We start from the raw sequence: 15882 nt of genomic DNA on the forward strand, positions 1-15882 counted from the left end.
AAAAAAAATCGAAAGGAGGTTTGTTTATCAAAATGTTTCAACATGTTTTTAAAACCCTTTTTCAACACATTTCTTCTGGACCAACCCAAATTTCATTTAATATTGTGGGGCAGCGCTTCTACTTGAAACAAAAAAATCTCATCAAATGTCCTAATGTGGAAGCTTTTATAGAATTAGAATGTGCTGAATCGATAGTCCGGAAGCTTTTTGTGTTATTTTGAGCGGAATACTGACAATACCATTCAGGGACAGAAGAATCCAATATAGGAAAATTCTCCGATAAACATACTGAAAGAAAAGGTCGATCTATTCTAAATTTTTATGATATGATATTTTCGAGCAATTAAAATTACGTCGGATAGTTTAACTTAAAGGTTTCAATCCATTTGTTCCTATATTTTGTTTTCAGCTGGATTAACAAACAGAATGATTGATTTTTCAATAATTGATACTAAAACATCTAATTTCTTAACAACAAATTTAATTTTAATTTTTTTTTTTGTATCCCGAAATTGAGCTGAGAACTATTAATAAAAACGTGTGAATTAGAATTAAATGAGGACCCAAATGTTTGCTTTGCTTCCTCAGCGTGTAGAATTGGAAAATAAGGAATCAAAACAGGAATCGCGAAGTGTCAAAAACAGTGATGTCAGGCAACGCGTGAATCGATTTATTTGGCAAATCGTTACACCTCCTACACCTTGTTATTTACTATTTTGCTAGGTGAATTAAAAAAGGTAAAATTTAAAAACACACCTCGCTCCTCTGTAAATTTACCTTTTTTTTCGTGTATGGTTCAATAAACGCCCTTCTTAAGATGGCCATTATGCCCTTATCTCCCCTACCTATTATTGAACAAATAGAGGTGATTCAGTTAACTTTAATATTTTCAGCAGTACTGTCCACATCTATGTATTATTTAACGATTCAATTCTTAATTTTAATGGTCTTAAACATAAACGTTATGGCAAAGTAGAGCGTCTCGATTAGGACCGTGAACACCGATAGGGTCATCTTATACAGGCCCCCGCAAGTGAACCGGAACGGTCTCTGAGAATGCATGATCGCAATCAGTATCATAGTTTTGCAGCTTTTGTAGTGTTTCGCAAACTGCCCTTCGCTGTAGCGCAGATGCTGTGCCCAGTTCTGCGCATAGAGGGCATTCGCAATCATGTGGTTCTAAAAAAAAGGATCATGTTTTGAAGTCAGATAAAGGATAGAATTATTCGGTAATATACCCTTTCGTCCAGATCATCAATCAGATGGGCATAGTAGTAGAACTCAGCAATGGTTGCCACAACATGGACAACTCCAAGAATGTTAAAGTGTCGGTCTTTAATGATGACGAAGATTAGGGTTGAGATCGTTGTCACGATGTAGAATCCAAGGGCGAAAAATATCGGTTGAGCGATTTTCCTTAATTGTTTGATCAATCTGGAAAAAAAATTTACAGAAAATTTGTGTCCTCTTTTCTGAGCATCTTCCAAAACTTACTCAACGATTTCTCCGTGACGACTAATGCAATAAATCAACCGTCTCTCGATTCCGGTCCAGTGGATTTCCTCCCGTTGAAGCCTGATTCGCTCACTGTTTTGACCTTTCTTTAGTGGCCTCGGGGGCTTATCGTGAAAGATCATTCCAAAAGCGGTGGCGACAATTTTCAGCTCGACCTGAAACCAATGCATCAGGAACGATACGATCAGAATCGACGTCATGTAGATGCTCTGGTGCAGCAGCGCGCTAATCGAAACCATCTGGACGACCAGATAGTGGAACCAGCGGACCTCCGCCGAATGAATTCCGATGTAGGGACTGATCGGTCTCGAAATGAAGATGTGGGCCAATCCGTTCAGCGTTACGTAAGACCCGATGGCGAAGAAGATCTTCCACGTGATGAAATACTCCTTGCGACGCAGCTGATAGCAAACCGGATCGTCCCGGTGAAACACGTGCGCGTTGAAGTAGTTCATCAAATTTTGCGTCTCACCGAAGGTCATCCGGATTATGGTCATTTTGAAAATCGTGATGAAATGGAACATCATCGTTATGCCAAAATAACTACCCTCCAGAAGCGAATTCGAACGACTTATTTGGAAGCTGAAAAAGATCAGCGGTGGAGACAACAGAAACAACATAATCATCCAATACAGGTCCCGGTGTCCCTCCAAAGCTGAAATTTGACGGAAAATTTTGTCAAACTCGAAAAAAAAACACATCTCAAACTACTCACCAAAGTAATGACATAACACCCGAATATGGGTGAAACAATCGGTGTGGTTAGAGAAATATTTGTACCGCCTGTAGTAGTACGTCATCCGAGTACGGACCCATTCAAGAAGTAAACGCATCATGTCCGATCCAAAAAAGGCAATATTGGTGTCGCCCACAACGACCTCCCTCTTTGAAGGCTCCAAACAGAAAGACAGCCCCATAAAAGCGTACGCTGCTGCTGCTGCGTGTGAAAAGCATCTACCAAAATCACACCCCAATGCAATATTCATCAACGTGGACAAATGTTTTAATTGTGACATAATTGGAGAAAACTTTTTAACACCACCAACGCTCTTTTCCGATTGGCTTGTTAAGGTAAAGATCTTCTGCCTCACCAAAGTCACAGTTTATGGTTGAAAGATTAATTTTCTCACCTTTTTTACAGCTCGTCATATAACGGCGGTGAAAAGTTGTGTCCAATCACGAAACGTTGAATGAATGTTAAACTAAACTTCAATTTTCAACTATGTACAACTTTGCTCAGTGATTGATGTGATTGTGATTGTGATTTATGATCTGGATTCTATCATTCCGATATCAGCAATAAGTGTTTAACTTAGAATACTCCAGACACCTTCTTTAAAAAATTTAGGAAAGTCAAAATTAAAATTGCTCCAAATACTTTTGAAGGTCGAAATATTGTTAAGGACTATCTGTCAGTCCCTTTGTTCTAACAAACTGGTAATCTTCAGCATTATAACCTTAAATCAAAAGCGACAAATGTGATTTTGGAACTCTACAAACCTGCAAGTTTAGAAAAAGTTATATGGAACACTGGCTATAGTGTTTATCGGAAAGTTTTCAAAACATAGATCAGGAATTGCTGAAGGAAAATAAATAGGGAACAAAGCAATATGAACTTTAAAAACAATCAATTTCAGTTGATTTCAGTCGGAAGAACGTAAACAGTAAAAAAAGGCAAAGATAACCGTGAAGGTATAAATGAAAAACAAATTGAAATTACTGAAACAACCAAGATGAAACAAAATTAATACTAAGTAACTGAAATAAAAGTGACAAAAAAGATACAAATGGCAAGAATGGGTAAATGACAAAAAAGTCCATACTTATACTAATGAATTAAATTTAAAAAAAAATTACCAAAATTACAAAATCAACAAAAACGACAAAAATAATGCCAAAAATAATATCAAACGTATTCAACAAACGTGATAAGTGAATGATAAAAATAATAAAAATAGAAAAACAGAAAGAAAAGAAATTGAAAACCCAATGAAATTCAAACCAAATATAAAATTAACGATAATATCGAAAAAAAACAGAAATGAAAATAATTACAAAATGTTAAAATTTCTGAAATGACTAAATTTACAAAAAGCTATAACTTTTTACGTTTTCAAAATTTTCAAAGTTGTCATAAATATCCAATTTGTTAAAAGTGTTAAATTTAAAAAAAAAATGTCAAATTTGCCATATTGACCAAATTTTAAAAAAATTCATCTAAGTTAACAAAATGTAGAAATTGACAAATTGCCAAAATAAAGAAAATTGTCAAATTTGACAACATTGTTAAAACGATCAAAATTGCCTCAATACATTGCGGATAAAAGAGGAGATATCTTATTTTTTCAGCTGTAGCGTACAGCTACACTAAGAAGCAATGTTTAAATGTTATGAATGAAACTTTATTCCACAAAATGAACACTTCCAGTGAGATATTAAAATTGTAGAATTTTGTCCAGTGATTTCTGAAATAAAGTATTAAGAAATATGGTGGTTTTATTTGCGGTCCTCAATGTGGTAGTTGTTGAAATTTTTGAAATTGTCGAAACTGTCCAAATATGCTAAATTATCAAATTTTTCTAAATTGTCTTAAATCATCGACTATGTTCGAAATCATAGTTTTTCTCAGCCAAGAGGTTCTACAAACCTTCTTTTGAATACAAGTATCGGAAATGAAAAAGGTCAAAATTTAACACTTAATATACTAAAAATTACGAAAAACTTGACAAAATAGTCATAATTTTCGCAATTTTCAATGTTTTAAGATATAGCTAAAAATATAAAAATTGTTAGGCAAATTGTCAATATGTTCAATCTGGTTGATATAGTCAAAATAGACAAAGTAGTCATTTTTTGCAAATTTTTCGTTATTTTTCGCCATTTTGGTAATTTTTGTAATTTTTGTAATTTTTGTCATTTTTGTCATTTTTGTCATTTTTTGTCATTTTTGTCATTTTTGTCATTTTTGTCATTTTTGTCATTTTTGTCATTTTTGTCATTTTTGTCATTTTTGTCATTTTTGTCATTTTTGTCATTCTTGTCATTTTTGTCATTTTTGTCATTTTTGTCATTTTTGTCATTTTTGTCATTTTTGTCATTTTTGTCATTTTTGTCATTTTTGTCATTTTTGTCATTTTTGTTATTTTTGTCATTTTTGTCATTTTTGTCATTTTTGTCATTTTTGTCATTTTTGTCATTTTTGTCATTTTTGTCATTTTTGTCATTTTTGTCATTTTTGTCATTTTTGTCATTTTTGTCATTTTTGTCATTTTTGTCATTTTTGTCATTTTTGTCATTTTTGTCATTTTTGTCATTTTTGTCATTTATGTCATTTTTGTCATTTTTGTCATTTTTTGTCATTTTTGTCACTTTTGTCATTTTTGTCATTTTTGTCATTTTTGTCATTTTTGTCATTTTTGTCATTTTTGTCATTTTTGTCATTTTTGTCATTTTTGTCATTTTTGTCATTTTTGTCATTTTTGTCATTTTTGTCATTTTTGTCATTTTTGTCATTTTTGTCATTTTTGTCATTTTTGTCATTTTTGTCATTTTTGTCATTTTTGTCATTTTTGTCATTTTTGTCATTTTTGTCATTTTTGTCATTTTTGTCATTTTTGTCATTTTTGTCATTTTTGTCATTTTTGTCATTTTTGTCATTTTTGTCATTTTTGTCATTTATGTCATTTTTGTCATTTTTGTCATTTTTTGTCATTTTTGTCACTTTTGTCATTTTTGTCATTTTTGTCATTTTTGTCATTTTTGTCATTTTTGTCATTTTTGTCATTTTTGTCATTTTTGTCATTTTTGTCATTTTTGTCATTTTTGTCATTTTTGTCATTTTTGTCATTTTTGTCATTTTTGTCATTTTTGTCATTTTTGTCATTTTTGTCATTTTTGTCATTTTTGTCATTTTTGTCATTTTTGTCATTTTTGTCCTTTTTGTCATTTTTGTCATTTTTGTCATTTTTGTCATTTTTGTCATTTATGTCATTTTTGTCATTTTTGTCATTTTTGTCATTTTTTGTCATTTTTGTCACTTTTGTCATTTTTGTCATTTTTGTCATTTTTGTCATTTTTGTCATTTTTGTCATTTTTGTCATTTTTGTCATTTTTGTCATTTTTGTCATTTTTGTCATTTTTGTCATTTTTGTCATTTTTGTCATTTTTGTCATTTTTGTCATTTTTGTCATTTTTGTCATTTTTGTCATTTTTGTCATTTTTGTCATTTTTGTCATTTTTGTCATTTTTGTCATTTTTGTCATTTTTGTCATTTTTGTCATTTTTGTCATTTTTGTCATTTTTGTCATTTTTGTCATTTTTGTCATTTTTGTCATTTTTGTCATTTTTGTCATTTTTGTCATTTTTGTCATTTTTGTCATTTTTGTCATTTTTGTCATTTTTGTCATTTTTGTCATTTTTGTCATTTTTGTCATTTTTGTCATTTTTGTCATTTTTGTCATTTTTGTCATTTTTGTCATTTTTGTCATTTTTGTCATTTTTGTCATTTTTGTCATTTTTGTCATTTTTGTCATTTTTGTCATTTTTGTCATTTTTGTCATTTTTGTCATTTTTGTCATTTTTGTCATTTTTGTCATTTTTGTCATTTTTGTCATTTTTGTCATTTTTGTCATTTTTGTCATTTTTGTCGTTTTTGTCATTTTTGTCATTTTTGTCATTTAAATTTCAGTTTTGTTCTTTTTTTTTAAGTTTACGATGCTAATCCAAATGTTGTATTTTTATTTCTTCAGGTCATGCTCGTTTTCATAAGTTCATCTTTTCTGAACGTTTCTTGATTTACGGAGATCTTTTTAAAGTTTCTGGCTTGACACCTTTCTCTCAATTAACACCTTTTTGCAGAAAGAGCAGCCATTGCCACTGCAGTCGGTTGTCTGTTTTTCAATTCTCTGTTCTTTTTAGCAAGAGTTTTTATTCCACATGAATAACAGTGGAAATTCCATCCCACATAATAGCTTCGCTAAGTGTTTTCACAAAAAATGACGTCCAGCAGACTTACATTGTCGTTTTTTTCTATTTACAAGCTGGATTTTATGTTGATAGCATTAATTTAAAAAATATAATAAAAGAATGATAAAACTTATCTTTAAACTCTTACTTTTACAAAAAAAATATACATACTTCAAAAATTGATGTACGGCAAGATTTTCAGATACTCTCCTATACAAGCAAACAGTAACTAACTCCGGACAAAGATCGGCTCAACTTTGATTGACACGAGTCATAATCGCTTGTCTGTAAAAGATCAATCATTTTTTTTTATTTACTTACTGTTTCAAGCAAACAACAAAGCACCTTCGCATAGATCGCATCTCGTTTGAAGCAAATCTCAAGAGTAGGTTTGAAACAGTACTTTTTTAAGGCATTGTTGACACTATTGTTGAAGTACATACTCTCAGTAACTCCAACAACTTTGCGAATTGAGTTACACGTTTCCACTTAACGTTGACACTGTTTTCTTCGTCAACTTTGCTCACTGTTTAACGATTTGCATATACCTACTTAGGAGAACTTACTTAAGATGACTAATCCATTGAACTTTGCATAAGAGATGCACCATCCGTGATTTATGTGGCATGTGCCTGATGAACTTTACTTCAGATCTTTATTTTTGAACCTTTTTTCTCCACAGCGCTAAAGGGCACGGTTGAGGCACTGGAAGCTGAAGGTCTGTACTGTCACACCTACTTGGTGGACATCTCGGATCGCGAACAGGTCTACGAGGTGGCCAAAAAGGTCAAGGAAGAGGTCGGAGACGTCAACATCCTGATCAACAATGCCGGTATCGTCGCCTGTCGGACCCTCTGGGATCTCTCGGATCGGGCCATCGAGAGCACCTATGCCGTCAACATTCTGTCGCACTATTGGGTTGGTTTTAGGAGGTTTCGATCAATCAATTTTGCAATTAAAATTTATACTTCCCTTGTAGACCACCCGGGCATTCCTGCCGGAGATGATGAACAGCAACCAGGGGCATATCGTTACGGTTGGTTCCGTGGCTGGACTGCTGGGTACCTACGGCTGTACCGATTACAGTGCCACCAAATTTGCCTGCGTCGGATTCCATGAGGCACTTTTCACGGAGTTGAGGGTAAGCTTATTGAACCAAATTTTTAACGAATCTCGAACTGTTCAAAATGACATGAATAACAATTACTGAGCTCACAAATTTTGCTAACAAAAACTTCTTAAATCAAAAGATGCTTTAATAAAACACAGATATATATATTAATAGCGAAAACTCTTTGGGAAAATTCCACCGTGACGTGAAATCGATTTCCGGGCTTTTCTGAACAGTTTTCATTTTACGAAACAACCAATTAACTCAAAAAGGAAAAAAAAAATGTAGCAAACGGTCGCAAATTGAATATCATTCAAAAGAATATAATTTGGTCATTAAAAAATTTAAGTTTGTGTTGTGATCGATTACTTACTTTTGTGACTTGAATGAACGCTAAAATTGACAATTTTCTAAAGGGTGATACGGTCAAAATTTGGTCAAGGGAAAACGCGTGTATCGGTGAAATCGTTTATGTAAAAAATCAAATTAACTTTCTTTTTCAAGTTTAATTAGTATAAATTTAAGGAAAAATATTCAGTTAGGCGTCCGCGTTTTCAAATCCGAATTGGCGGGTCTTACGCTTAACCCCTGCCATCAGATTTTGTGCAGCCACCTTGTCCTTCTTCTTCGCCGCAGAAAGCCAGTTTGCCTTGAGCAGCAGGCTCGTCCTTAGCAGTTTTTTGGTCTTCTTTAGGCTCCGCTTGACAATAGCCCAATATTTCTCAATTCGGCGGAGCTCTGGCGTGTTGGGAGGGTTCTTGTCCTTGGGAACCACCTGCACGTTGTTGGCGGCGTACCACTCCATGGCCTTTTTACCGTAATGGCAAGACGCCAATTCAGGCCAAAACAGTACGGAACAACCGTGTTTCTTCAGGAAAGGCAACTTCGTTTACTCAAACACTCTTTCACGTTAATTTCTTGGTTGACAGTCGCGGAAGCTATGAAAATGCAGTTTTTCAAGCCACAGGTACAGATGGCTTGCCAAACCAGATATTTCTTCGCGAACTTTAACAGTTTCATGTGCTTGAAAATATCTGCTACCTTTCCCCTTCCTTTTGCCGTATAAAGTTCCTGTCCTGGAAGCTGCTTGTAGTCGGCTTTGACGTAGGTTTCGTCGTCCACGCAGTCAAACTACGTCAGCACCGTCGTGTACAGCCTCCGGGATCGTGCTTTGGCCGTCGCATTTTGTTTATCATCGCGATTTGGACTCACTACCTTCTTGTAAGTCGATAGTCCGGGTCATTTTTTGGATCGATGCACGGTTGTAGACGATACACCCAGCTTATTTGCGGCATCTCGGAGAGAGAGAGGAGGGTTTCGCTTAAAACTACCGGCAACTCTTTTTGTCGTCTCAGCGGCTTCCGGTTTTCGATTTCCTCCCGATCCAGACTTCCTGGCTGTCGACAAACGTTCCCCAAACACTTTAATTACATTTGTAACGGTTGATTTGGCTACTTTTAGCGATTTTGCCAGCTTTGTGTGCGAGTAGCTCGGATTTTCGCGATGCGTGAGCAAAATTTTGATACGCTGCTTTTCTTCCTTAGGCGGCATTTTGACAATGACAACTGAAGAGTGAATTCCAAAATCAAAATAGGAGCAACAGCACACACCTTCAAAATGAGGGGTGTTCAGGTTTTTTAAACGCAAAATTGAAAGAAATACGTCTAGTTGATATTGACCAAATTTTGACCGTATCACCCTTTATGTATTATTTATTAATTCTTTTGTAAAAATTGTAAAACATGTTAGCTAATATGTTTTTCTCTTTTTTTCATTGGTTCCATTTGTCAGTTATCAAAATTATTGACAAGTTCCAGATTTTTTGATACGCGAAAAATCACTTGTGAGTGGTACAAGCGCGTGGAATGTGTCTTTATAAGTTCAGACTTTCGCACAGCAAATTCAGAGTCCAATAAAAGTTTTCGTTTGGTTTTTTTTTTTTTTTTGTTATAGAATATGAGCTTAGTTGTTTGGTTTTAAATTAAGTTTTGTGTTTAACAGACTACCTACACCATATAAACTCCACTAAATAAATTATTTTTTGGTAGAAATTTCTTAAATCTCCAAGTATGTAGAACTCAGAGTATTTGAGGGTTAATTTATATAAAGTTTTGAGGAAATTTTTTTTTCATCAATAGGTACCACAGAACGACTGAAAAGTCTTCTTTTCAGCTTCATTATGAGACTTAGAAGCAAGCTTGCGAATTTTGATTTTTTTTTTGCCCGAGTTGAGTTTTTCTTTGACTCCATCCTTATGCTGCCTGAGTTGGGTAGAGAATCCGCTCAAGCTAACCCGGACAGAGCCGAGTCAAATAAAATCACCACTCTTGGTTCTCTTGCTCAAGATCAACTCCCTACTCAACCGAGTGGTGAGTTTGGCAGACTCGCAAGAAGCTTGAGTCTGATAGTTTGAGTCTGAAGTTCGAAATAACTTCGAAAAACTTTTCAAATCACATGTATTTTTTTTTTGTATTCTAAGAATCCAATGATGTCAAGACTCAAAAAAAATTATAAATTAAGTCACATTAAGTCAATTTTTGAATCCACTATTCAAAATGCCTCTACTCTGAAAATTTTGACGCTTAGTTAATTGAAAAGTACGTGATACAACTCTATTCACAAAAAGACAAAACATACATTCAAGAATATAAGCACTGACCATACTGACTGGACACTCGATTTCGTTTTCTGGATAATTTTTCCAACAGTACGCAATACCGATTCCAGAGTGCGCATCGATCGATTTGAAGAAATGCTATCCCAGTTAGGAAATGCCACCCAACTTTAAAATAAAAACAGGCAATATCTGCGATAAAATCTGGCTAAACAGGTACATTTTTCCTACAGGGCATTTGTATCTGGAAAATGGTAGGTTCGCCACCTACCGTCGGTATTGCGAACCTGCTAAATGTGACGAAAAAAATTAGCCAGAAAATGATCGAATTTTTGTTCTAAGTGTCCTGTCAGTATGATCAGTGATATAAGTATGTGTATACCTAAACCTAAGGCCGATGACATAGTGAGCGCGATGCGATGCGAACCGGCGAATGCGATTCAATGCGGCGAACCATGTGAATTGCTTAAACCTGACATACTCAACGCGGCGAAGCAGATGTCAATCCGCTGTTTCGAAGCTGCGCTGCTGCCATCTGGGGTAGTACGATGTAGCGTGAGCAGCATTCCGGGTGAACGATAAATTTTTGACGACTTGACATTGCTTTGAGTTAAGTTTTCATAAAACCAAATGAAAACTTAAATAAATCCAAAATGAAGGAGTGAAGAAAACACTCCTTTAAAAAATTGGAGTTTATTTTCAATTAAATTAAAATAAATAAGCCTGGTAGAAGAGTCAATTCTATCTGGTAGCTCCATTCTAAAATAGCCAGTCGGTCAGAAAAAACTCATTTAAATCAATTATTTCGTCCATTTTCTAAACTTTTGAATTTTTCCAATTTTCTATATTTTTATATAATATCTTTATATGAAATTTTATGCGCTTCTCGCTGGTCTGTATGCATGAAAGATTTTTTCGTTGTTACTTTAAACTATAATTATTGGATTTGGTTTAGTTGTTACATTTAATAAAAACGTTAGATCCAAAATTTAAATAGTTTCAGCCTAAGACAGTATAAAATGTTAAATTTTACTTTGAAATTTTGTACGGCTAGTGGTTCTATAAATTTAATTTTCAATAAAATTTCCCAAAAAAATTCAGATCATAAGGTCCGATAAAAGTACAAAACGTGATATAACCACTGAACGATGTCAACTGAATAGCATCAAAGTAAACTTAAATTGTGTAGTAATTCAAGGATTTTTTTTTCATTTCAATCACCATCAAACATCCAAATCCGCCTTCCAGCTTTAAAATTATTGCGCCTAATTGTATGCAGCTGTTTTTTCGAATTAAAAATTCTAGCTTACTAATTATTGGGTCCTTCCCAAATTTTGATGGAATGTTAATTGACTTCTCTTTTAACAAACTGCAATTGAAAATGTGCATTTGGCTTAAGTTTTCATTCAAAAATATTTGAAATACTCAGAAGGGTTTTTGGAGTAGTAAAAAATTGACCTGTTTAGATGTCGATTTGCGATGCATCACGGCACTTACACATTTTTTTCTATAGCTCAAAATAATCTCTGAACCTTCTACTTAAAATTTGTATCCATCATTTTTTGAAAATCCTAACCAAATAAGAGAAAATAATGATTTATTACAAGCAAGTATTTCCACCTGTTTGTTTACATTTTTTGCACGCACACGATCTGTCAAAAATTAGCTTCGAAATCGCGAATTTGTTCCGCCGCTCGAGTTCGCATTGGTCGCGTTCGCCAATTCGCATCGCATCGCTCTCACTATGTCATCGGCCTAAGATAGCCCATCATACACAGTAAACGAAAATTACCGAGTTCGGTAATTTTTTTTACAGAACCAGTTCTGTAATATGAAACTTTCGGTAATTAATCAATCTGACGTCTTATTCTTACCGAGTTCTGTAAATAGTTTCGCAATTTACCGAAGTTTGTTAATTTTTGAGTAAACAAATCAGTTTGCCGTAATTTTTCGGTGAAATAGCACCGAAAACTGTAAAACGAGACTGAAGCAGCGGGGCTGCCAGGACAAACGTCAAACTTTGTTTGTCATTTTACTGGCAGTTGCGCATTCTCTCTCTCACTCTTGCTACCGTAATTATTTGTTTCGAATTTGTTACGTGTGCTCGTCGCATTTTTTTTTCAAAGACGGTTTCGTAAGTTTCGTGTGTTGTGAACTTTTCCATTTTTTCAATTTTGGTGCCGTATAAACTGCTGGTAAATATTATCAAATGGTTCACAGAAAAAGGAAGAACCGAAAATTATGTTGGTCTAATGAAGAAAAGATTTAATTTTACATCAATGCGGATGTAAATAATTCACACGCAGACAAATCAAAATGAAATGAGGGTTCAATTCGTAAAATCGTTGTTTCGGTTCTTTGTGTTTGCCGCAGTCCGCATCAATGGTGTAGGAAGGTCTCTATAAGTATTCTCAAAATTTCGACTGAAAGTTTTCAAGTGTTCGGTGCATTCTGTTAACAGCAGGATCCCATACGAAGTTCAAATATTTTTAACCAGAGCTCCATTTCATATCATTCAACTTCACGGAACCATCCTAGAAGCAAAATTAAATAATGAAGAAGCCATACTGAAAGAAGCAAAAGTCATGCGAATCTCTGAAGTATTTGTTGTGAAGATGGTCCTCGTTCTCAAAACATGGTTGGATTTACCTACTCAATTAAGGAGCTGAAGCATTTGTTGAAGGTGAGATTTACTGATTAGCTGATGTTGTTGTAGTATATAAATAAACTCTGTTGTCTTATACTTCGTAGGTGTTTGAAGCGAACGACAACCCGTCCGTCCTCATTGGAAGTAATCACAATAGCACACACTTAAACGCTTAAGCAATGGTACATCAGATCTAAATTTCATATTACATTCGATAAGTTTAAGCGCCTTTGTGTATACATGCGATGTTTTTTTCTAACAACGAAAACAAATCAAATTTTGTTTTCATGTTTCGAAATAAACGCATTTATAATAGTCTATACAAAGGCGTTTAAAACTTTGATCGAGGAATTATTCAAGGTCTCAAGCAAGGTGTGTATGTACAGGAGGTGTTACCGAATATCGAATTCCCGATTCAGCCATTTTGGCTATTTAGGGTACGCAACTATGCGGAACTAAAGAAGTTTGTTTACCAACAAACCACAGAAAAGCTGAGCAAATAATCTTATGTTTGTAACACATTGAGAGCCCCGCTCACTCCTCGCCTGCTTACTGTGAAAGTCGGAGAACCTCGTGTATCAAAAAACGTTGGTCTCTAGCTAGTTGTTTTGTTTACCTTTTCCGAACGTTTATCAAATTTTCCTGCGAGTATTATAAAAAGAAATTTATAATTTGGTTCGGTTGCTGGTTCGCGATAGATCGATCGTATTCACCGAACGTTGGGTCATGTTTCTTCGCCGAAAACATACCAACTTGTCAAGAGGTTACGTATCAGTAGGTAGGTATCAGGTAAATGGTACTAAATTTCCCCCTTTTTAAAATTTACTTAATTACTTAAATTAGTTCACAGAACTTAAAAGCAGTACTGGAATATTCTTTGACGATGCCAATCCTACCTATGATAATGTCAGTACCAGCATTTGCCTTTGAACCCGCCCTAATTAACAAAGAGCCATTGTTTGTTTTTAAACAAAGTTTCCGGAAGTAAGTATTAGAGTTCAGTAAACCCGTTCATTCGTTTTTCAATTCATACAATCAGATTTGACAGTTTGAATCATTAGGTGTCATTCTATTTTGCAGAGATCGTTCGAGAGGCCAGTGGTCTATGGCCTGTGCGAATTCTGCAATCAGTCGAACGGTGGTTCCTTCGTGTTTTTTCGCGACGGACGACAAACTGTTTCCTTCCACTGGAGCGGAGTGCATCATGCCAACTGCCAATTAATCAAAAACTTCCGGTTTCTGTTACGTGAATGAGATTGCGGTTTAGTACTCGAAACGTTTTTAAGCTGAAAAGCAAAGGCCGCCTGTGCAACACCTGATCGTACTGGTATAAATGCGGCACACAAAAGCAGCCGCGGTTGGTCAAAAACACCAAACCAGAGAATGTTTAAAACGTGTTAGAAGTGGAAAATTCTACCGGTAATAATGGGAACAGCAAACCCAGCCATTAAAGGATACCAGGACTTCAAATGATCGACAAAGGCCTTGTTCCCCTTGTACCAAAAATAGTGAACTCTCTGCCAGTGGGCGCACTAATGGGCGAGCATCATATATTGTAGTTCTTACTTAGTGCTTTCATCAGTTTTTTACTGTATGTTAAAATAAGTTTCTGATGTATTTCGCACAAGCAACTGAAATGCACATTTAGCACACTGATGAACAGAAAACAATATGGAAATCAATCGTGCTCGTTTGGATGAAAATGAACAAAATCTTCCGATTTTGTGCAATATTGATTATCCCACGCGAGGTGGTCTTTTCAATTATTTGCTGGTAAAAGATGGAGAAACAGATTATCAACTTCTGGGCCGTGAGTTTGAAAACTATTCTAATTTGTTTAATGCAATCTAAAAGTTTTTTTTTATGTTAACAGATAAGCAATCGTGCGTCGTCTTTAATCACTGCTGGAACCAATAACAACGCAAATACCAAGATAACTATAGTGGTGGTATCACATTTTTTGCCAGCCGTACTGGAGCCCTCCGGATGATAAGGAAATACGAAAATAGCTGTCACCTATAGTAATTGTCGTAAGTTCAACTTAGCTTTATGGTTTGATATTAGAATAGTTTACCTAGAATGTTAAGACGCATCAAATTAATTATCTTCACATTATGCTTCTAAATTATAGGGCTAATCTAACTCACTTTAGCGCCTTTCACAGAAAATTGGATGTCCATCCTTTTTCAGTTTTGCTGCTATACTAAATATCATCACCTCATCATTGAATCCAAGAACCAGGGGGCTCAAACGAGCCTCTTGGTGTGGGGGAGTGTGGTGGGCCGCTTTACTTTTACTTTACTTTTTTACTTTATATAATAAAAATTATATCAATGTCCGAAGTTCTGCTCTGTATAACGATCAGATATTGAAATTGTAAGTTTTGATTTCTTAATTTTAAATTACTTTGAAGTTAGCTTTTGAAAAAAATATGTCTTAATTTTGACGAACTAGTATAATTTCTTAAAATCATGAAGACATGGGAGGTATAAGTTTTTTTTTTGTTATTAACCTCAACGGCATTGCAATTGCTAACGAAGCTTCGAAGACTTCTTTGAAATATCCTAAAACCAACGGATACATATTATAACAGATTTTTTTATGTAATCATCTTTTTATGTAAGTATCACTTACAAATTTATAATGAAAGTGCTAGATGATAATCGAATTTACTGTTATTGTTTATACATAATACAAATCAATATTGCCAAAACAAATGTTTTCATTTTTTTACTGAGAAACTTCCTTGATATTTATGTCTTAAAAATTTATGTCTTTTGAAATTTATGGCTTTTTAGTTTTATTTCAAAACAATGTAATTTTACACATATTACGATATTTAGATTTTTTGCATCAAATTTGACATAAATTTAAGTCTTCCAGATGTTATAGCTTCAAGCGTTTCTGTTTTTTCTTTTGTAATTTTATGTTAAAAAGGATGCTTCAGTTTTGTGCATCCAATTTGACATAAAATTACACCAAAAAATTAATAGTGTGCAGGCTATTCGGTATCACGAACGACACTGCTGA

The 15882-nt window shown here is 34.5% G+C and overlaps 2 protein-coding genes and 1 long non-coding RNA gene across 8 annotated transcripts in view; 2 read left to right on the top strand and 1 right to left on the bottom strand.

The window, feature by feature from the left end:
• LOC129745121 (short-chain dehydrogenase/reductase family 16C member 6) overlaps positions 1 to 15882 on the top strand; it is an 81577-nt gene that overhangs the window by 50338 nt on the left and 15357 nt on the right. For all 3 annotated transcript variants that reach the window (XM_055737972.1, XM_055737969.1, XM_055737970.1), the window contains exons 3-4: positions 7163 to 7398; positions 7460 to 7621. In XM_055737972.1, coding sequence (XP_055593947.1) covers positions 7163 to 7398; positions 7460 to 7621 — 398 coding nt within the window. The remainder of the gene's footprint in view (positions 1 to 7162; positions 7399 to 7459; positions 7622 to 15882) is intronic.
• LOC129745120 (uncharacterized) lies at positions 518 to 2632 on the bottom strand. Its single transcript, XM_055737968.1, has 3 exons — positions 1495 to 2632; positions 1239 to 1434; positions 518 to 1179 (listed from the first exon to the last, which is right to left on the bottom strand). Exons 1-3 carry the CDS (start codon positions 2214 to 2216, stop codon positions 928 to 930), a joined length of 1170 nt encoding a protein of 389 aa, XP_055593943.1. The 5' UTR covers positions 2217 to 2632; the 3' UTR covers positions 518 to 927.
• Positions 11494 to 15534, top strand: LOC129745123 (uncharacterized). 4 transcript variants are annotated; one of them, XR_008737083.1, is made up of 5 exons: positions 11494 to 12888; positions 12957 to 13630; positions 13696 to 13836; positions 13933 to 14662; positions 14726 to 15534. It is a non-coding gene; the product is annotated as an uncharacterized LOC129745123 (long non-coding RNA). The 4 variants fall into 4 exon arrangements; XR_008737082.1 differs by having other exon boundaries at positions 11494 to 12600; positions 12744 to 12888; positions 13933 to 15534; XR_008737084.1 differs by having other exon boundaries at positions 12957 to 13641; positions 13933 to 15534.

This window comes from Uranotaenia lowii, chromosome 2 (genome assembly GCF_029784155.1).
Source record: "Uranotaenia lowii strain MFRU-FL chromosome 2, ASM2978415v1, whole genome shotgun sequence".
Classification (NCBI taxonomy): Eukaryota; Metazoa; Arthropoda; class Insecta; order Diptera; family Culicidae; genus Uranotaenia; species Uranotaenia lowii.

Coding starts and splice junctions, on each gene's coding strand:
- LOC129745120 (XM_055737968.1), bottom strand. CDS start 2,216: ATGTGTTTTTTTTTCGAGTTTGACAAAATTTTCCGTCAAATTTCAGCT. Junction 1,435..1,494: donor CGTCACGGAGAAATCGTTGA/GTAAGTTTTGGA, acceptor TTTTTTTTCCAG/ATTGATCAAACAATTAAGGA. Junction 1,180..1,238: donor TTGATGATCTGGACGAAAGG/GTATATTACCGA, acceptor CCTTTTTTTTAG/AACCACATGATTGCGAATGC.